Consider the following 22,241-nt stretch of genomic DNA (forward strand, 5'->3'; position numbering starts at 1 on the left):
GGAACTGATTTACTTTTTGGATTTCTCTGATGTCATGACCACAGTGCTCTCTGCTGACCTCTGCTGTCCATTTTAGGAACTGTCCAGAGCAGCATATGTTTGCTATGGGGATTTTCTCCTGCTCTGGACAGTTCCTAAAATGGACAACAGAGGTCAGCAGAGAGCACTGTGGTCATGACATCAGAGAAATCAAAAAAGAAAAGCATTTCCTCTGTAGTATATAGTCCCTAAAAAGTACTGGAAGGATTAAGATTTTTTTTATAGAAGTAATTTCCAAATCTGTTTAACTTTCTGGCATCATAAGGAGCTTTCAAACAAAAAAATCGATCAAAATAACAAAAATCGAAATAACAAAATCGCTTCAATCCCGTTTTATAAAGTGATGGTAGACGTCTAGGAAATACCATTGGGGTACTCCCGTGGAAAACTTTTTTTTTTTTTAAATCAACTGGTGCCAGAAAGTTAAACAGATTTGTAAATTACTTGTATTAAAAAATCTTAATCCTTCCAGTACTTTTTAGGGGCTGTATACTAACGAGAAATTAAAAAAAGAAATGCATTTCCTCTGACATCACGAGCACAGTGCTCTCTGCTGACCTCTGCTGTCCATTTTAGGAACTGTCCAGCGCAGGAAAAAATCCCCATAGCAAACATATGCTGCTCTGGACAGTTCCTAAAAAGGTCAGCAGAGGTCAGCAGAGAGGACTGTGCTCGTGATGTCAGAGGAAATGCATTTCTTTTTTTAATTTCTCTTTAGTATACAGCCCCTAAAAAGTACTGGAAGGATTAAGATTTTTTAATACAAGTAATTTACAAATCTGTTTAACTTTCTGGCACCAGTTGATTTAAAAAAAAAAAAAAAAGTTTTCCACGGGAGTACCCCTTTAATGATCCATGGACATCCATCCTCTGTGACCCCCCACTGATCATAAAGAGATAGCAAATCCCAGTGACACAACATTACTTTATGAGATAGGAATACCCCTTTAATACACAGAGTGTAAAATCACCCCATCATATAGTCTATAGCAGTGGTCTCCAACCTGCGGACCTCCAGATGTTGCAAAACTACAACTCCCAGCATGCCGTTGGCTGTCCGGGCGTGCTGGGAGTTGTAGTTTTGAAACATCTGGAGGTCCGCAGGTTGCAGACCACTGGTCTATAGGACTCCAATGAGCTTGCAGTTATATTTAGTAAATGCACTTTTCTTATTTATTCTTTTTAACCCTTTGTTTTTATCTGTTTAGTTTTTCCACTCGCAAATGGATTACAATGTCCTTTCTTTTTTTCTTTCACAAATGAGTCTGTACGAATATTGGAATGTAAAGGAGATCAGACCAAATGCTACAATGCAACAACAACACCAACCGGAGGTAATGACAGGAATCCTGGAAATCGATGGAATAGAAATGTTCTATGTGTTCTATCTGCTAAATGCTTGGATTCTACAATAATCTAAAAGATGGAAATTATGATATATATATATATATATATACAGTGACCCCCCCCCCCCCCCGACCTACGATGGCCCCGACATACCACAATTTCAACATAAGATGGCTTCTCAGAGGCAGCATCAACATATGATGCTTTTGTATGTCGGGGCCATCGCATAAACGGCTATCCGGCAGCGCAGACTGCTTCAGCTGCCACCGGATAGCCATTTAAGGTGACCTGTAAGCTCCGGGGATGGTCTCTTACCTGTCCCCGGCACTCCGGACCGTCCTCTTAGGGATCCCCTGCATTGTCGGTGCTCTCCATCGTCGTCATCACGACGCTGCGCATGCCGTCCCGTCATCCAATAGGAGCGGCGTACGTAGCGACGTTATGGTGGCGACGTGCGAGCGACGTTCCGGACCGGTGGGGACACCCCGGGGACGCGGCGACAGCGATGGGGGGCAACATGCAGGGCAGCGGTGACAGCTGGAGTGGCAGGGACAGGTGAGTATAACTTCCTATCCTTTACATTGCACGGATCCCTCAACATACGATGGTTTGAACAAACGATGGTCCATTTGGAACGGATTACCATCATATGTTGAGGGACCACTGTATATATATATATATATATATATATATATATATATATATGCACCCCTCACATTTTTATAAGGATCTTCTTTTGTCTATTCTATTTTTCTAATTACCCTTTCACTGAAGAAATGATCCTCTGCTACAAAGTACTGTAGTGAGTGCACAGCCTGTATAAGTGTTTAAAGGGGTACTCCAGTGCTCCAGCGTTTTGAACATTTTGTTCAGAATACTCGGAGCCGGAGGCCATGATCGTGACATTACGCATGCCCCCAGCAGACACGCCCCTTCCCATAGACATGAATGGGGGGGGGCGTGGCGTGACATCACGAGAGGCATGGCCGTGATGTCACAACCACTGCTGCAGGAACCCGGCATTTGTTAAGAACACCCGATGCTGCGGGACCCCCAGGATCAGACATCTTATCCCCTATCCTTTGGATAGGGGATAAGATGTCTAGCAGTGGAGTACCCCTTTAATGTTGTGTCCATTCGAAATAACTCAACACACACCCATTAATATCTACACCTTGGCAACAAAAGTGAGTACACCCCTACGTGGAAATGTACAAATTGGGCCCATTTAGCCATTTTCCCTCCACGGTGTCATGTGACTTGTTGGTGATACAAGTTCTCAGGTGTGAATGGGGAGCAGGTGTCTTAAATTTGATGCTATCGCTCTCACACTCTCTAATACTGGTTAAAGTATTTTTTGCCGTGGCATCTCATGGCAAAGAACTTTGCTCTACATAAAGATGGCCTAGGCTATAAAAATATTGTCAAGACCCTGAAACTGAACTGCGGTATTGTGGGCAAGACTATACAACAGTTTTACAGAAAAGATTCTACTCAGAACAAGCCATGCCATGGTCGGCCACAGAAGTTGAGTGCACATGCTCAGAGTCTAATCTAGAGGTTGTCTTTGGAAAATAGACATTTGAGTGCTACCATCATTGCTGAAGAGGTGTAAGGGGTGGGGGTCATCCTGTCAGTGCTCAGACCATATGCCACACACTGCATCCAATTGTTCTTAATGGCTGTCATCCTAAAAGAAAGCCTCTTCTAAAGATGGGGCACAAGAAAGCCCACAGACAGTTTGCTGAAGACAAGCAGACTGGAACCATGTCCTGTGGGCCAATGAGACATCACTATACACTGAGCAAGAGAAGCGGAGGCCAGTGATTGGCTTTAGTGCACAGTGTACGGTGATGTTTCTGGAGCACTTCTGCCAGGGATTCTGGGGAGGTGACAAAGCTGGACCGGGAGTGAAATAAGATGTCACCATAAGGTTTTTTTGTATGTTTGTCGGGTTATTTATTACCATCTAGAGATGAGCGAACTTACAGTAAATTCGATTCGTCACGAACTTCTCGGCTCGGCAGTTGACTTTTCCTGCATAAATTAGCTCAGCTTTCAGGTGCTCCCGTGGGCTGGAAAAGGTGGATACAGTCCTAGGAGACTCTTTCCTAGGACTGTATCCACCTTTTCCAGCCCACCGGAGCACCTGAAAGCTGAACTAATTTACGCAGGATAAGTCATCAACTGCTGAGCCGAGAAGTTTGTGACGAATCGAATTTACTGTAAGTTCGCTCATCTCTATTACCATCCTATAATCTTCTTTCTTCATTCTGTGGTGCTTTCTATAGGAAGAAGTAAATATAAATAATTACATAGCAACATTGTAAGGTTGGGGAAAAAAAGACAAGAGTCTATGGAGTTCAACCTAAAACTTTATGTGTTGATCCAGAGAAAGGCAGAAAACAAAAACAAACCCTGAGGCTGATACCAATTGCCCCATGAAAATTCCTTCCCTACTCTAATATGAAAATCAGAATAAATTCCTAGATCAATGTTCTATCCACATAAATCTGGTATCCATAACCTGTATTTATTTATTTTTTATTTTTCAAAAAAAACATCCAGGCCCCTTTGAACTTGTTTATTGAGTCAGACATCACAACATCACATGCAGAGAGTTCCATAGTCTCACTGCTCTTACAGTAAAGAATCTCTGCCTGTGATGATGGTGAAACCTTCTTTCCTGTAGATGTAGAGGATGCCCCCTTGTCATGGTTACTGGACTAGGTATAAAAAGATCACTAGAAAGATCTCCGTACTGTCCATTCATATATTTATACATTGTGATCAGATCGCCCCTAAGACGTCTTTTCTCTAAACTAATTAACCCCAAGTGATCACCTGTCTTGGTCCTGTACATATAATAAAAGACCTTGAAAATTGATAATCTGAGGCAAATAAAAATGTTGTTGCGATGTTTATCATATTTTTCCATATCTTCAATGTTCCTCTATATCTTTTTTTATTACACTTCTCCTTTCCACCAACCATGTTTACCCTTCTTCTCCTATCATCTACCAACCATGTTTACCCTTCTTCTCCTATCATCTACCAACCATGTTTACCCTTCTTCTCCTATCATCTACCAACCATGCTTACCCTTCTTCTCCTATCTACCAAACATGTTTACCCTTCTTCTACCCACTAACCATGTTTACCCTTCTTCTTCTCCTACCTACCAACTATGTTTACCCTTCTTCTCCTTTACACCAACCACGTTTACCCTTCTTCTCCTATCTGCCAACCATGTTCTGCAAAATCTGTTTTACTTGGAAGTGAAGCGTCACAGGTTTTTTTTTTTGTTCGTTTTACACTAATTGTGAAGAAGCCGCAAAGAGGGTTAAGTGTCACTTTTGTGCACTTTCTAGGATGCCAATCCTGTTACTACACCATAAAATGGGAATCATTTTTGTACAGCTTGTAAAAATTCACTGCTTCACTTTCCAGGCACACAGACTGTTGCTGCTCCCAAAAAAAGTATAATTTTTGAACCCCTTGAAAAAAGCCATTGCTTCTTCTAATATGTCTGTGTGCGTATAAACATCGGTGGGCCTCTGCCTCCAAAAAGGAATATCTTTTTATTCATTTTAAAAAGCATAAAAAAATCTGCTAGTGCATGTGTTTTTTTTAACCCTTTTGTTACCATCAAATACCATCCATATACCCATAGCCATACATGTTGCCTTTAACATTACCTTTGCCTTTAAGGGCCATAGATACACTCCTAGGTGACCAAATAGTGTTATCCGGAGCTTTTAGGTCTCTTAGACAGTGTTATACACAAGTTTTTAGGCTATTGGTGATTACAGGTTCGGACAGGGCCAAAGATGGGTGAAACAGCAGAACCAAACTTTGGAAATGTTTGCTCACCTCAACTCCCTATCCTCACACCTAACCAATGTTTTCCTTCTTACTATTTTTTTTTTTTACCCTTTTCCTATTTCTTATCAACGCTCCATTTCATAATTTTATCAACTGTCCTATCTTTTTCCTTACTTTTCTATACTTTACTTTTTCTACCCCCCCCCCCCCCCCTTTTAGACTTTGTTAACACACTGTTTATTCAGCCTCATTTTGATCCATAAATCTCTGGTGAAAGCAAATAACTTATGAAAAAAACTGTGTGAACAGAAAAAAATCATCTTTGACTAAGAGTGTGCACGGGCTCGAAATGTGTCAAGGTGATGTTGTAGCACTATGGTGTGTTGTCCCATGTTTATGATGGATTAGGTAAAGCTGAGATTCTCTGAAAAGAAGTCTTAAAATGAGGCTAAAACATGTAAACTTGGCCTTACACTTATTGGGGGAGATTTATCAAAACCTGTGCAGAGTCAAAGTTGCCCAGTTGTCCAGAGCAACCAATAAGCTCGCTTCTTACATTCTTAACAAGGCCTGTGAAAAATGAAAGAAGCGATCTGATTGGTTGCTATGGGCAACTGGGCAACTTTGTCTCTGATCAGGTTTTGATAAATCTCCCCCATTGTCCCTGTTTTTTATATCATTGTCTTTTTTCTGCCTCTTACATTCTTCTTCTATAATAATATTACTAATGACAATGCCTATAATAATATGTATTAACATTGCAATTTATTCTGATTTGATTACAGGAGACATATATTTTATGCTCGGCTGCGCAAATGACAATCTCTGTTACTTCAAGGATCCGAATACACAGTTCACATGTCAGAATGCCTCAGCTATAGGTACTTCTACTACAACAAGCTCAACTACAAGCACTTCTCCTACTACTACTACTACAACAAGCTCAACTGCAAACACTTCTACAACTACAACAAGCTCAACTGCAAACACTTCTCCTACTACTACTACTACTACAACAAGCTCAACTACAAACACTTCTACAGCTACAACAAGCTCAACTACAAACACTTCTCTCACAAATACAACAACCTCAGCTATGAGCACTTTTACTACACGTACAACTACAACCAAAACAACAACCAGTTCTAGTAGTGTGAATGAGTGGCCGTCTAGTTTTTACTCTCGAGGCCACTTGATTCTGTTCGGATTGTTTTCCATATATGTATCCGACAGAATTGTAAACTTATATATGTAAAATGGAGCAGAAGAAAACAAATGAGGCCGATAACTAAAAATCAGTCATCGTGTCACAAGCAAGATCAGTCCAAATCTTAATAATAGAAGATAATTAAACATTTCTTATCAATCTTTGATCACATATAGGGAAAGTGATATCTAATTTCTATAAAAATGTATTTAATAAAGAATGATTAAAATCCAATCCAATGATTATAGAGCCTGTATTATTGAACTGAATATTGAAAACATTTCTTATATTACTGTATTATTTTACAGAATGGGTTCCTACAGCACTGGTGCCCTCTCATGACATCACGCCAGCCGACACACCCCTCTCGTAGACATGAATGGAGGGGGCTTGGCATATATGTTTGCTGTACATACTGTATCTACATTCCCCACAGCCCGTAACTCCTCCCTCCTTCTTACCACCCTGACAAGAGTGACACTGATTCTTTAAAAGAAAATAGAGGAAACTTAGTATTTCTGGACAATCCCGTTAGGTGATAGCAGAACATTCTATGTACCTCTACATGCTCCGGTCCTGCATAGCTTGGCAATGGGCGGCAAGTGTCCGCTGTCACTTACAGCCAACACCCATCCAGCTGCTGAACCAGCTATATACAGTATGTCCCCACCACATTTACAGTGTACATGTAACTATGCCATAGTTTCTGATAAACGGTTTATTTTAATGAATCTCAAGAAATATAGAATTTTGGTGAAGTTTTTATCTCTCTGCAGAATCACACACAGAAGTTTGGGGCCATTACGCTTCGTCTTCCAAGCTACACAGGAATCTATTCCTTTTGACCAAGTACACGACCACAGTATTGACACGAGTTTTAATACCAAAATTACAGAGCCATAAAAATAAATGCACATAACTTTGGGAGTGTTAAATGGGAACCACTTTATTTATAATTACAATAATACAATGATCACAGTGAGATAAGTGGCTATTTGGTTTTATAGCTGACCCCCACCCCCATTTGTCTATGTGGTGGCCCAGCTGCTGCCCGTCAGAGTAGTCGGAGCTTATACAAGGTTTGCTGGATGCACCACTAGTCTAAGCATGCACATAGTTCTGCAGAGTGCTTATGTATTTACTGTATTGCATCACCTTGTACCACGGATTGATTGATTTAGTCACAAGTGGACTTTTGTTCACTGAATGCCGGATCCTGTCCTCGTCTTCTGGGGAATAGAGTGCACATGTCAGTCCCTCAGCTCCCATCACAGCTCTCTTTTCCTCTAGGAGACTAAAGTCTGTGAGCTTAAAGAGGTACTCCACTGGGGAAAAAAAATTTTAATCAACTTTAAAACAGATTTGTAAATTACTTCTATTTAAAAAAAAAAATTGTAATCCTTACAGTACTTATCAGCTGCTGTTATGATCCACAAGAAGTTCTTTTCTTTTTGAGTTTCCTTTCTGCCTGACCACAGTGCTCTCTGCTGACACCTATGTCCATTTCAGGAACTGTCCCGAGCAGGAGAGGTTTGCTATGGGGATTTTCTCCTGCTCTGGACAGTTCCTGACATGGACAGAGGTGTCAGCAGCGAGCACTGTGGTCAGAATGGAAAGAAATTCAAAAAGAAAATAAGTTCCTGTGGAGCATACAGCAGCTGATAAGTACTGGAAGGATTTAGATTTTTACATAGAAGTAATTTACAAATCTGTTTAACTTTCTGGCACCAGTTGATTAAATACATTTTTTCCACTGGAGAACCCCTTTAAGGGGTTAGACCTCAGGGCCCATTGTGATTGCCGCCTCTGTACCCCTTAGACATACATCCTCGAAGCCATTGTATCAAGTCTATATCTAACTGTAACTCAGAGAATAGATTAAATAAAAAGGGCAGTAGAGAGATGGAAAAAAAAAGTTAAAAAAGCCTAAAACTGTATACAATATATAAAGCATAAAAAATGCATAGCAGGTTAGGACGATGCACACTCATTTTTGATGCAATACCACACAGTACAGTCTCCTTAAGGGTTAAATATCCATCCACCCCAGTTATATTTCCACTTTCGCACAACTCAGGGTGGGCACATCCGTGGAAGACTTCACTGCTTGTAAAAACGTCTGTGTATGAAAAAGGAAAAAGAAATAGTAATAACAACAATAATCAATGTATTATTTTGCGCACTCAAGACTTATCACATCCCATGTATACAAGTGTGCCCCCTACTGGTTAGGCTTTATTACACTGTAAAAAAGTCCTCCAGGCTTTAGTACTCTAGATACATGAACATGAACAAGGACATGCTGGGACGGAGGCTGCAACATAGGGTTACCACTTGGCCGGTATTTTACTGGCACAGTCGGAATTTTGCCCACCCTGACGGTATTTTTATATTAAAAATACCAGCAATGCAATGGCCGGTATTTATCCAACCAATCCTCCAATTCCCGGTATGTTGCAGCATATACTATACCAGTGTTTCCCAACTAAAGCGCCTCCAGCTGTTGCAAAACTTCAACTCCCAGCATGCCCGGACAGCCAACGGCTGCCCTCCTATATACTACTATATAGTCCAACATGCTGGGAGTTGGAGTTTTGCAACAGCTGGAGGCACTCCTGGTTGGAAAACACTGCCCTCCTATATACTACTATATAGTCCAACATGCTGGGAGTTGGAGTTTTGCAACAGCTGGAGGCACCACTGGTTGGGAAACACTGCCCTCCTATATACTACTATATAGACCAACATGCTGGGAGTTGGAGTTTTGCAACAGCTGGAGGCACCCCTGGTTGGGAAACACTGACATATACTATATATTTCTATATAGTCTAACATGCTCAAAGTTGTAGTTTTGCAACAGCTGGAGGCACCCCTGGTTGGAAAATACTGACCTATACTATATACTGTTATATAGTCCAACAAGCTGGGAGATGTAGTTTTGCAACAGCTGGATGCACCCCTGGTTGGAAAACACTCCAACATGCTGGGAGTTGTAGTTTTGCAACAGCTGGAGGCACTCTTGGTTGGGAAACACTGACCTATACTATATATTTCTATATAGTCTAACATGCTCAAAGTTGTAGTTTTGCAACAGCTGGAGGCACCCCTGGTTGGAAAACACCACCCTCCTATATACTACTATATAGTCCAACATGCTGGGAGTTGTAGTTTTGCAACAGCTGGAGGCACCCCTGGTTGGAAAACACTGACCTATACTATATACTATTATATAGTCCAACATGCTGGGAGTTGTAGTTTTGCAACAGCTGGAGGCACCCCTGGTTGGAAAACACCACCCTCCTATATACTACTATATAGTCCAACATGCTGGGAGTTGTAGTTTTGCAACAGCTGGAGGCTCCCCTGGTTGGAAAACACTGACCTATACTATATACTATTATATAGTCCAACATGCTGGGAGTTGTAGTTTTGCAACAGCTGAGGCACCCCTGGTTGGGAAACACTGACCTATACTATATACTAATATATAGTCCAACATGCTGGGAGTTGTAGTTTTCGTTTTGGGGCAGCTGCTGAGCCACAGGCTGTATCAGGGCATGCTGGGAGTTGTAGTTAGTAACTAACTGCAACTCCCCAATTTAATAAACAAAAAAAAAGTAATCAAAAAGTCACATCAAAACAAAATTGGTACTGTTTAAAACTACAGATCGGGGCGCAAAAAATGACCCTCATACAGGCCTGTATAAGGAGAAATTAAAAAGTTACAGGGATCAGGATATGACAAAACGCCCCCTGTATATGTGAATCCTAGAATTTCATGCATATATAATGAATTATGCAAATTAGCATGGCCGGTATTTTTTTTTTTTTTTAAGAAAAGTGACAACCCTACTACAATGGTATGTCTGCTGGGGGCAAGCTGGGGGTGATACAACAGGCCATGCACGGGCATATATTGATGGGGGCGCCGCTCTGCCCGTTGCTAGAAAGTTAGCAACCAGCCAGCATCTGAAGCACCCGCCGTTCATCTGAAGCACCCACCCAGCCAAAACCACCATCGCATGAGGAGGGGATTTGTTACAGTGTGTCTTCCCAGTAGTAAGGTGATTACATGAGGAGGAGGTTTGTTACAGTGTGTCTCCCCAGTAGTAAGGAGATTACATGAGGAGGAGGTTTGTTACAGTGTGTCACCCCAGTAGTAAGGTGGGGCGTGTCAAAGGGCGGAAAAATTTGCTTTTGCCTAGTGTGACAAAAATCCTCGCACCAGCCCTGTATACCAGCCCCGACCAGGATAAGCCAAGTCCTCAAATTTTTTTGTATCTCCAAGTAGAACCTCTACCCAGTTGACTAAGCATGTTAGAAGACACATGTCCATCAAGTTTACATGGGCTCTCTTATTAAAACAAATTTTTGCAATTACATTCCTTATGGTAAATAAAACATATTTCTAATATACTTTGTTTTAAAAAAAATGAAGTTTTCAATGTTTTATTTGTGTTTAAAAAAGCTGCCACTAGTTGTCTCCCTACTTGTCCAGAGCACATTGCAGTCTGAGGGGGTTTTGTAGCCTTAGCCAATCATAGCTCATCTCGGTGCCGCTGCCCGTTCTCTTTCCCCTGGCTATCGGTGCCGCTGCCCCATTGCCGGCGCCAATAGCCAGTCGGAGAGAAGCAGCGCCGGCAATGGGGCAACAGCGCCGACAGACAGGGGGAGAGAAGGGGCAGCGCCGGCACCGCTGCCCCGTTGCCTCCCCCATCCCCAATTGTATAATTACCTGTTGCCGCAGTCGGGTCTGCGCTGCTTCAGGCCTTCGGTGTGCGTCCCCTGCGTCGTTGCTATGCACTGCGAGACGCAATGACGTCACTCTTCATTGCGCCGCGCCGTGCAGTGCATAGCAACGATGCAGGCGACGCACACCGGAGGCCTGAAGCAGCGCAGACCCGACTGCGGCAACAGGTAATTATACAATCGGGGATGGGGGAGGCAACGGGGCAGCGGCGCCGGCAATGGGGGCCGCTGCCCCTTCTCTCCCCCTGGCTATCGGCGCCGCTGCCCCATTGCCGGCGCCGCTTCTCTCCCCCGGGCTATCGGCGCCGGCAATGGGGCGCCGGCACCGATAGTCAGGGGGGAGAGAACGGGCAGCGGCGCAGATAGCCAGCGGGAGAGAAGCGGCGGCAGCAGGACTCTAGACCCTAGGAAAGACAGGGGGAGAGAAGCGGGCAGCGACGGCCTCTCCCCCCCCCCCCCCCCCCCCGCCTTTCCTGGGGGCTTCTGTGGGGTCAGAAACAGTGTATCGGGGTATACGCATGCACACACACGCACCCTCATTTTACCAAGGACATTTGGGTATAAAACTTTTTTTACCCAAATATCCTTGGTAAAATGAGGGTGCGTGTTATAGGCCGGTGCGTGGTATACCCCGATAAATACGGTATAAATCAATGGGAAACAAAATTCATTCTGGCCTCAAATGAGGAAGATGGATAAATTTAAAGGGGGTTTCTGGGCTAATATGATTGATGGCCTATCCACTGAATAGACTGCGGTGGCCCAGCCCAGCTGTACCAGTTGCCACTCCGAACTTGTCTATATATATTTATTTATGCACCAGACGATAATTACCACTTTTCTGTTCCGTTGCGTAGGAAATACACCGGGTTGCGTTTCCAGTACAAGCAATGTAGTCTTGGCCCATACAGATGCCGTATGTTTTATAATAACATGATTCACAAAAGATTCCATTGGTCTCATTGCTTTGTGAAGGCACTAGAGCAAATATTACATAAAAAAAATTGTTTTAGAATGAATCATTATCAAAAAAGGGTTTATCCAACATAAAGTAACCTAAGTAATTAAGCGTCATACAGTAATGGACATGCTTATTAAGGATCTGTGCTTGTGTTGGTGGTAAATGGTTGTGTCCTGTGTCCTACCAATCTAACTACAGTTGCAACAAAAATGGTATGTGAACCCATCTGAATTACACATTGTATTGTTTTGATGATTTTTTGGGACATATCTATCAATCTCATATCTATCTATCTATCTATCTATCTCATATCTATCTATCTCATATCTATCTAATATCTATTAATCTCGTATATATATATATATATCATAACTATCTATCTCATATCTATCTATATATCTATCTCATATCTATCTATCTATCTCATATCCATCTATCCATCTCATATCCATCTATCCATCTCATATCCATCTCTCTCATATCTATCTATCTCTCTCATATCTATCTATCTCTCTCATATCTATCTATCTCATATCTATCTATCTCATATCTATCTATCTATCTTATATCTATTAATCTCATTTCTATCTATCTCATATCTATCTATCTATCTCTCTCATATCTATCTATCTATATATCAATCTATCTCATATCTATATATCTATCTTGATTACTTCTTTATAAAGCCATCTAAAACTTCAACAAAACCTTTCCGTAAATACTTACAGGTTGGTATTGGAGAAATACAATTGTCATGAAAGCAGCAGGTGGTATTTTTAGAGATGTTCTTCTTGCCGGTGGTTATGGTCCCCGCACTGTTACACTCTGATAAAAATCCACATCTTTTTGTCAATTCTGTATGTACCACGGCTCCTGAAACACGCAATCTCATTTAGGGTAGGGACACGCACAGCACATTCGCAGCTCACTACACGCTGAGGATGCGCTGACGGCAGTCACAAAGCGACGGCACAGCAATCTTCCTTTTCTGACCCCTGTAACCTTTTTCATATTTCCGTATACATAATTTTTTGAGCCATAATATCTACTGCATTGAACAGTGAGATCGGAGCTCCACTAATACAGCCTGGCTCTACTGCAGCGTCAATCCGGCAGGTGAGAGGGCCCTTCGCCGCCATTTTAGCTCATTGGACCCCCTTGACCCCCTGAGCTAGCTGGGATGTAGGATATAATTCATTAAATGCTGTGATCAGCATTGATTTTGGTGGGTTTTAAGGGTTAAAGGGGTACTCCATTAGAAAAAAAAATTTAAGTCAACTGGTGCCAGAAGGTTAAATGGATTTGTAAATTACTTCTATAAAAAAAAAAAAAATCATGATCCTTCCAGTACTTATTAGCTGCTGTATGCTACACGGGAAGTTGTATAGTTCTTTTCAGTCTGACCACAGTGCTCTCTGCTGACACCTCTGTCCATGTCAGGAACTGTCCGGAGCAGGAGCAAATCCCCATAGCAAACATATGCTGCTCTGGACAGTTCCTGACATGGACAGAGATGTCAGCAGAGAGCACTGTGGTCAGACAGGAAAGGACTACACAACTTCCTCTGGAGCATACAGCAGCTAATAAGTACTGGAAGGATTAAGATTTTTTTAATAGACGTAATCTGTTTAACTTTCTGGCACCAGTTGATTTAAAAAAAAAATAAAAAATATAAAAATAAAAAGTTTTCCAGTGGAGTACCCCTTTAAACATCCTGGGAGTTCTCTTCTAATTAAGAGTTCCCAATCTTTTTCCTGATCTACAGACACTGTGCGCTGTGTCATATGTGAAGATGTAGCATGTATTACTTACAGATGTATACTTACCATGTGTGGTCTGTACAAGTATAGTCAAACATGCGTCGTTTATTGGGGAACATCTCATAAGCTTTTCGGAATTGATCCCATAGGTTTTTTTGCAGAACAATAAGTTCACTGTAAAGCAAAATAAACTGATACATAAAACCCCCAAATATCCAACCTCGTGCCATGATCTGCCATTTTAGCCCCTAAACTAGCCCTAACACAGTGTATGAATTGTTGCCTGGAGTGTTCCTTTAGTTGTAAATGGGGGATGTCACACACACGAAAAATAAATAAATAAATAATAATAATAATAATAATAATAATAAAATAAATCATAACTGGTTTCTGTGTAACAACATGTCACATGACTTTACTAATTTTCCTAAGTTCTCTGTCCTGTAATATCCCCGTTGTTCTAAAAAGGTTAAAGGGGTACTCTGCCCCTAGACATCTTATCCCCTATCCAAAGAATAGGCGGCGGGGGTCGTGAAGTCATGGCCACACCCCTCGTGCCGCCCCACCTTGCCCCCTCAATGCAAGTCTATGGGAGGGGGCGTGATGGCCGTCACGCCCCCTCCCATAGACTTGCATTGAGGGGGCGTGGCTGTGACATCACGACCTTCGCCGCCCGCTCCAAGTGTTCCGAATGCTGGTGCAGCGGAGTACCCCCTTAAGCATTTAATACTAGAGATGAGAGAGTCTCACAAAATTCACTTCAACCCTCCGATCTGCTTAGGATTCTGAATCTGATCAAAAAAGGGACTGTCCAGGAGCAGGGACTCCTGTCAAAGATGGTAAATATAAGGAATTATGGGAAATACAAATGTTAATATTATAACTACAACATACATTCACGATAACAATATAAACTTACCTACTGGCAAAGAACTTGTCCTGTTTGCAATAACGCAGGATAACTTCACAGGTCTTATGTGGTCATCATTATTACGAAATTTATCACCAATGAGAGGATGCACCCTACAGTAACTAGGAGTGGCGCATCCAGAGAATGTCAAAGTGGGTTTCGAAGCCGCTTAAAAAAAAAAAATAAAAAAAAAATAGAGAACTGTGTATAAATGATAGCAGGCACAAACCTGAGGAAAAGCAACAGTAATGGTAAGCAATACAATTCCTTTAAAGGAGTACTCCGGGATAGGGTTGTTGTTTTTTAGCAACATTCTCATTCTGCCCATAAAAAAATAAATAAATTATTTATATATATATATATATATATATATATATATATATATATATATTTACCTCCCTCTTCCGCTCCCAATGGTGCCCCTGTTGTCCCACTGCGTTCCCCGGTGCACTGCTCTTCCTGGTTCCCTTTGGCCAATATGTCACACTGCAGCTCCACTAATTCCTGGTTGCAGCGATGTCCTGTCTAAGCCAGTGATTGGCTAAGCAGCAATGTGATGTATTGATCCATGGGACCAGAAAGAAGACTGTGAGCAGTGGCTGCTGGTAACTGCTGATGTTGCTGTCCTGAGGCGCGGAACAGGAGGACAGCAGAGGAGAAGCACGGGCATCAGCTACTCCACTGCTCCTCCAGACCTGGAACCTACTGCTATGGGCCAGTGGAGTACTGAAGCGGGGAAGTATGGGGGCCTACAACTATATGGGGATAGTATGGGAGCCTACAACTATATGGGGATAGTATGGGGGCCTACAACTATATGGGGGATAGTATGGGAGCTTACAACTATATGGGGGAATAGTATGGGGAGCCTACAACTATATGGGGATAGTATGGGAGCCTACAACTATATGGGGGATAGTATGGGGGCCTACAACTATATTTGGGATAGTATGGGGCCTACAACTATATGAGGGATAGAATGGGAGCCTACAACTATATGGGGATAGTATGGGGGGCCTACAACTATATGGGGGATAGTATGGGGGCCTACAACTATATTTGGGATAGTATGGGGCCTACAACTATATGGGGGATAGAATGGGAGCCTACAACTATATGGGGATAGTATGGGGGCCTACAACTATATTTGGGATAGTATGGGGCCTACAACTATATAGGGGATAGTATGGGGGCCTAGAACTATATGGGGGCCTACAACTATATGGGGGATAGTATGGGAGCCTACAACTATATGGGGGATAGTATGGGAGCCTACAACTATTTGAGGGATAGTATGGGGCCTACAACTATATTGAGGACAGTATGGGGCCTACAACTATATGGGGGATAGTATGGGGGCCTACAACTATATGGGGGATAGTATGGGGCCTACAACTATATGGGGGATAGTATGGGGGGCCTACAACTATATGGGGGATAGTATGGGGGCCTACAACTATATGGGGGATAGTATGGGGCCTACAACTATATGGGGGATAGTATGGGAGCCTACAACTATATGGGGGGTAGTATGGGAGCCTACAACTATATAGGGATAGTATGGGAGCCTACAACTATATGGGGGATAGTATGGGAGCCTACAACTATATGGGGGATAGTATGGGAGCCTACAACTATTTGAGGGATAGTATGGGGCCTACAACTATATTGAGGATAGTATTGGGCCTACAACTATATGGGGGATAGTATGGGGGCCTACAACTATATGGGGGATAGTATGGGGCCTACAACTATATGGGGGATAGTATGGGGCCTACAACTATATGGGGGATAGTATGGGAACCTACAACTATATGGGGATAGTATGGGGGCCTACAACTATATGGGGGATAGTATGGGGGCCTACAACTATATGGGGGATAGTATGGGAGCCTACAACTATATGGGGGGTAGTATGGGGGCCTACAACTATATGTGGGATAGTATGGGGGCCTACAACTATATAGGGGATAGTATGGGGGCCTAGAACTATATGGGGGACTACAACTATATGGGGGATAGTATGGGGGTCTACAACTATCTATATGGGGGATAGTAAGGGGGCCTACAACTATATGGGGGATAGTATAGGGGCCTACAACTATATTCCTGTGGTGACACGAGGGTGCAAGGTATTCCTATCACTTCGTGACGCCAGGGCACCGTTAGCCTATACACGGTTCGAGGTGGAGACAGCTTCTCCTGGGCCAGACACGGGGAGTAAAGAAACACACCGACGTCGGGTTACAGATAACTGCCTTTTTACTGAGCAGGGTGCAGATGTTATTACACACATTCCTATATACAATTGATCATAAAGTGATCACTAGGACCCTTATTCAATGCCTTTTTGTGATTTAAAAAAAAAACACCTCAACCCACTGATCTCATTGGTGTAACTGTAAACTGAAAGAGTACACAGCATCCAGCTGTATCAAGGTGTCATGGCTGCAGTCCACATACACCACTGTTAACATACGTGGACCATGTGGGCGATTCTTTAAAAACTGACACACATTAACAACCCCGACATTTCACCACACACAGTGGCTTTTTTCAAGGGTAATAGTCAAACAACTATATTAAGGCACAAAGCAGGAACTGTGGGTGTGGATTGGATATGACTATATGGAGGGCACAAATGACTGTTTGCCTTATCATTCCATTGATTTTAAAGCTCCATTATGTGGCTAATTATTAACAAACATTTGCAATAAATGTGGAACAGTTAGGGTGCATTCACACCACGAGTCTTTAATATGGTGAATGGACCCGGCTGGGAGATGTGAAAACCAGGCGCTCCCATACCCCAGCCGGACCCGGCCTGCATCTCATTCATTAGAATGAGCCGACCGGTGTAAGTGACTCCGGTCAGCTCATTTTTGGCCCGTATCCCATTTTGTGAACGGAGTCAGATAGTGATAGGCTGGGTTCACACCACGTTTTTGATGATAAACGGATTTCCTAAAACCGGACTAAACTGTATCAAAACGTGTGTACAAATTTCAACCCGTATACGTTTGAAAAATGATGTCCGGTTGCATCCGATTTTGAAGAAAAAAAACTTATACATTTTTAACTTATCACTCCATTTTAAATAAAGTTTCACTTGTTTGATTTAAATTCCAAGAAAAAACAGTGCAAAGTCAAAAACCGTATGGTGCAAACCGGATGGAACCGTACACACATACGGTTCTGTACGGTTCCCATTGACTGCCATGTTAAAAAAAAAGCGTACACGGGTTAATACAGATTTTCACCCAAATAACATGGTAGACTATGGTTTTGGGTGCTGGTAAAAAAAAACAGACAAAACCGTATAAGAAGCAAAACAGACTAAACCGGATGATGCGTTTGACATACGGTTTACAATGTTAAGTCAGTGCATACGGTTTTCTATACAGTTACGTACTGTTTTTAACTTGAAACCATATACGGGAACTGTAGAGCAAAAAGGTGGTGTGCATGCACCCATAGTGGTATGTTACGGTTTTCAGTCTGGTCACAAAACCGTACACGGGGCAAAAATGTCAATATCTGACTCTGGTCGGCTTATTCAAATGAATGAGATGCGGGCCGGGCCTGGCTGGGGTACGGAGTGCCCGGTTTTCACATCTCCCAGCCGGATCCAGTCACCATATGAAAGAATCGTGGTGTGAATGCACCCTTAGCAGGGGGACCGGGGTGACAATACGGAGTAAAAAAAAGAAAAGCATAAGCAGTTGAAATAACATCAACTATATCAATGACAAACATGTCCCTAATATGAGGTGCAAAAAAAAAAAAAAGTTTTCCACCAGAGTACCCCTTTAAATTGCATTATTCTGTGTGCTAAATTAAAGGGGTACTCCCGTGGAAAACTTTTTTTTTTAAATCAGCTGGTGCCAGAAAGTTAAACAGATTTGTAAATTACTTCTGTTAAAAAAAAAAAAAAAAATCTTAATCCTTCCAGTACTTATTAATTGCTGAATAATACAGAGGAAATTATTTTCTTTTTGGAACAAAGAGCTCTCTGCTGATATCTCTGTCCATTTTAGGAACTGTCCAGAGCAGTATATAGTTTGCTATGGGGATTTTCTCCTACTCTGGACAGTTCTTAAAATGGACAGAGATGTCAGCAGAGAGCACTGTGCTTGTGATGTCAGCAGAGAGCTTTGTGTTCCAAAAAGAAAATATTTTCCTCTGTAGTATTCAGCGGCTAATAAGTACTGGAAGGATTAAGATTTTTTAATAGAAGTAATTTACAAATCTGTTTAACTTTCTGGCACCAGTTGATAAAAAAAAAAATAAAAAAAAGTTTTCCACCGGAGTATCCCTTTAAATTCTATGTGCTAAATTAACCAATGGAAACGTGCCAACATCATTTTCCCATTTATTTTTACTACTAAAGTGACAAGTTTACGTATATTCTTTCGTCAATATTTTATATAACGTGGATATACTTTTTTTTTTCCCGGGTGAAGAGAACATTGCAATTATGTAATGTGAATTAATCCTCTATTCTTGCACTTATTTCAATACCCAAATATTTAATAGAACCGGGATATTCTATTATTTGTAGTTCTTCACTATCCGTCTTTACTCCTCTGTCCAGTGGCATACGGCAATTGATTGGTTCCCTTTAATTGAGCGTGACGCGCACTGTCAGCAATAATTATGGTTTACCATTTAGCGTGAAACACCATGTCTCCTCTCCGACGCATTTCATTGAATTATTTGGAACACATTTACTTGTATTGGAAATGCAGGTAGGACAGAACAATCCATTATGAGCAGTATTCTCTGCTGGAACTGAAATAACAAGTAGAGAGAAGGTGTTAATGACGCCAAATAAACATGAGGCAATTTACTTACCGTATTTTTCGCCCTATAGGACGCACCGGCGTATAAGACGCACCCAATTTATAGGTGCAAAATCAAAAAAAATAAAGATTTTGAACCCAATATTGGTCTTCAACCTGCGGACCTCCAGATGTTGCAAAACTACAACTCCCAGCATGCCCGGACAGCCGTTGGCTGTCCGGGCATGCTGGGAGTTGTAGTTTTGCAACATCTGGAGGTCCGCAGATTGAAGACCACTGCAGGAGGAGGTAATACTCACGTGTCCCCGCCGCTCCGGACCCGTCACCGCTGCCCTGGATGTCGCTCCATCGCTGTCGCCGTGTCCCCGTCGCTCCGGAATGTCTCTGCTGCCGGCCGGGTATCCTCGCTCTCCGTCGCCGCCATCACGTCGTTACGCACGTACGCGATGACGAGGAAGGAGAGCGCCAGCCATACAGGGGATCCCTGAACGGAGAAGACACCGAGGAGGCAGTTAAGGTCCCTCCCGGTGTCCTGTAAGCACTAACCCGGCTATTCAGTCGGGCTGTTCGGGACCGCCGCGGTGAAATCACGGCGGTCCCGAACAGCCCGACTGAACAGCCGGGTTAGTGTCACTTTCCCTACAGATGCGGCGGTCAGCTTTGATGTCCTTTGATGCGGCATCAGTGATGTCCTGTATTAGCCGCGGGTCCCGGCCGTTGATGGCCGCAGGGACCGCCGCGATAGGGGTGTATTCGCCGTATAAGACGCACCGACTTTTTCCCCCCAGTTTTGGGGAAGAAAAAGCGCGTCTTATACGGCGAAAAATACGGTATGCTATCTTCTTTACTTCCCAGCTGCTTAAAGGGGTTCCCCTCTTTGGACAATCTTTTTTTTTTTTTATTTGGTAATTCTTGTTAGAAGGGCCCTTACAAAAATAAACTGATCACAAAGATCCCCTCTGCTGGGACCACCAGCGAGCAGCTGTCCTTTACAGAAACCTGACAATACGTGTTCCATTTCCCTGCAGCACCACCAAAGGAGAAATGAAGCATTACAGTGTCCATTCATATTAATGGGTCCACTGTTCTGGCACCATGGCCCCCGACTTCCATTCCAAACAAATTATCTCTCCAAAAGCCCAATGGCGCTCCTTCTCTTCTGAGCATTGTAGTCATAATCTTGAAGTTGGTGGCATCTGGCAGTTGATCTTCCTGATCTCAGTGGAGGCTTGGAAAGCATGGGCCCATCCCGCCTTGTATCTATCTTTCAGGCTGGTGGTTGTGGTGTAATGGTGGTGGGGGGGCATTTTCTTGGTACACTTTACGCCTCTTAGTACCAATTGAGCATTGTTTAAAGGGGTACTCCGCCCCTGGCATCTTATCCCTGCTGCGGCACCCCGCCATCATTACTGCACGGAGCGAGTTCGCTCTGTGCGTAATGACGGGCGATACAGGGGCCGGAGCAGCGTGACGTCATGGCTCCGCCCCTCATTACATCACGGCCCGTCCCCTTAATGCAAGTCTATGGCAGGGGGCGTGACGACCGCGACGCCCCCTTCCCATAGACTAGTATTGACGGGGGCGGGCTGTGAGGTCACGAGGGGCGGCGCCGTGACGTAACGATACTCCGGCCCCTGTATCGCCCGTCATTACGTGCAGAGCGATCTCGCTCCGTGCAGTAATGATAGCGGGGTGCTGCAGCAGCGATCCCCGGTGTCCCCAGCAGCGGGACCCCGGCGATCTGACATCTTATCCCCTATCCTTTGGATAGGGGATTAGATGTCTAGGGGCGGAGTACCCCTTTAAATACCACAGCCTTCCTGAGTATTGTTGCTGACCATATCCTTCCATTTATGACCACAGAGGACCCATCTTTTGATGGCTATGTAGTGGCGGATGAGAGGAGAAAGTCTTGTGGGAGTGTAGGGTAGTTAGGGTGTTGCTGTTCAGGATAATTAAGGGCGTTGTTAACCCTTGTCACTCGTGACGCCAGGGTGAGGGTTAAATGCTGGGTTCTCTTGATAGGCCTATTGCCACCCTTCCCAAGAGCAATAGGTGATGCAGAAATAAAGGATTGTCCACAACCGCTGTTAACTGAAAACTTGCTGGAACCTTTACTGAAGAATTTCTGTACATGTAGTAATAGTAACAGCCCAGATAACAGAGTCTCTATGCATAAAGCTTGAGCAGCGATTGACAGTAGGTTGGGATCAGATAAGCCCAATTTAGCTTCTTAAAGGGGTATTCCAGGAAAAAACTTTTTTTTATATATCAACTGGCTCCAGAAAGTTAAACAGATTTGTAAATGACTTCTATTAAAAAATCTTAATCCTTTCAGTACTTATGAGCTTCTGAAGTTAAGGTTACATAGTTACATAGTTAGTACGGTCGAAAAAAGACATATGTCCATCAAGGTTGTTCTTTTCTGTCTAAATCCTCTCTGATGACACCTGTCTCGAGAAACGCCCAGTTTAGAAGAGGTTTGCTATGGGGATTTGCTTCTAAACTGGGCGTTTTCCCGAGACAGGTGTCATCAGACAGGATTTAGACAGAAAAGAACAACCTTAACTTCAGAAGCTCATAAGTACTGAAAGGATTAAGATTTTTTAATAGAAGTAATTTACAAATCTGTTTAACTTTC

The 22,241-nt window shown here is 42.9% G+C and overlaps 2 protein-coding genes across 15 annotated transcripts in view; one reads left to right on the forward strand and one right to left on the reverse strand.

Annotated features, from left to right (window-relative positions):
- The window catches only part of LOC130293880 (mucin-2-like), a 33,656-nt gene extending 27,015 nt beyond the window's left edge, over positions 1-6,641 (forward strand). Inside the window, exons 7-8 of the mRNA XM_056543090.1 lie at positions 1,248-1,373; positions 5,997-6,641. Of these exons, the coding sequence (XP_056399065.1) occupies positions 1,248-1,373; positions 5,997-6,466 (596 nt within the window). The 3' untranslated portion in view covers positions 6,467-6,641. The remainder of the gene's footprint in view (positions 1-1,247; positions 1,374-5,996) is intronic.
- A 1,395-nt stretch (positions 6,642-8,036) lies between these two features.
- The window catches only part of LOC130293185 (uncharacterized), an 88,813-nt gene continuing 74,608 nt past the window's right edge, over positions 8,037-22,241 (reverse strand). For 8 of the 14 annotated variants that reach the window (XM_056541674.1, XM_056541672.1, XM_056541666.1 and 5 more), the window contains 6 exons: positions 19,464-19,589; positions 14,808-14,966; positions 13,955-14,062; positions 12,855-13,001; positions 12,002-12,145; positions 8,038-8,537 (listed from right to left, as the gene is read on the reverse strand). In XM_056541674.1, the coding sequence (XP_056397649.1) occupies positions 8,335-8,537; positions 12,002-12,145; positions 12,855-13,001; positions 13,955-14,062; positions 14,808-14,966; positions 19,464-19,589 (887 nt within the window). In that variant the 3' untranslated portion in view covers positions 8,038-8,334. Of the gene's footprint in view, positions 8,538-12,001; positions 12,146-12,854; positions 13,002-13,954; positions 14,063-14,807; positions 14,967-19,463; positions 19,590-22,241 lie in introns of those variants that run through there. The other 6 variants (XM_056541668.1, XM_056541673.1, XM_056541670.1 and 3 more) reach the window with 3 other exon arrangements.

Source organism: Hyla sarda, chromosome 10, assembly GCF_029499605.1.
Source record: "Hyla sarda isolate aHylSar1 chromosome 10, aHylSar1.hap1, whole genome shotgun sequence".
Lineage (NCBI taxonomy): Eukaryota > Metazoa > Chordata > Amphibia > Anura > Hylidae > Hyla > Hyla sarda.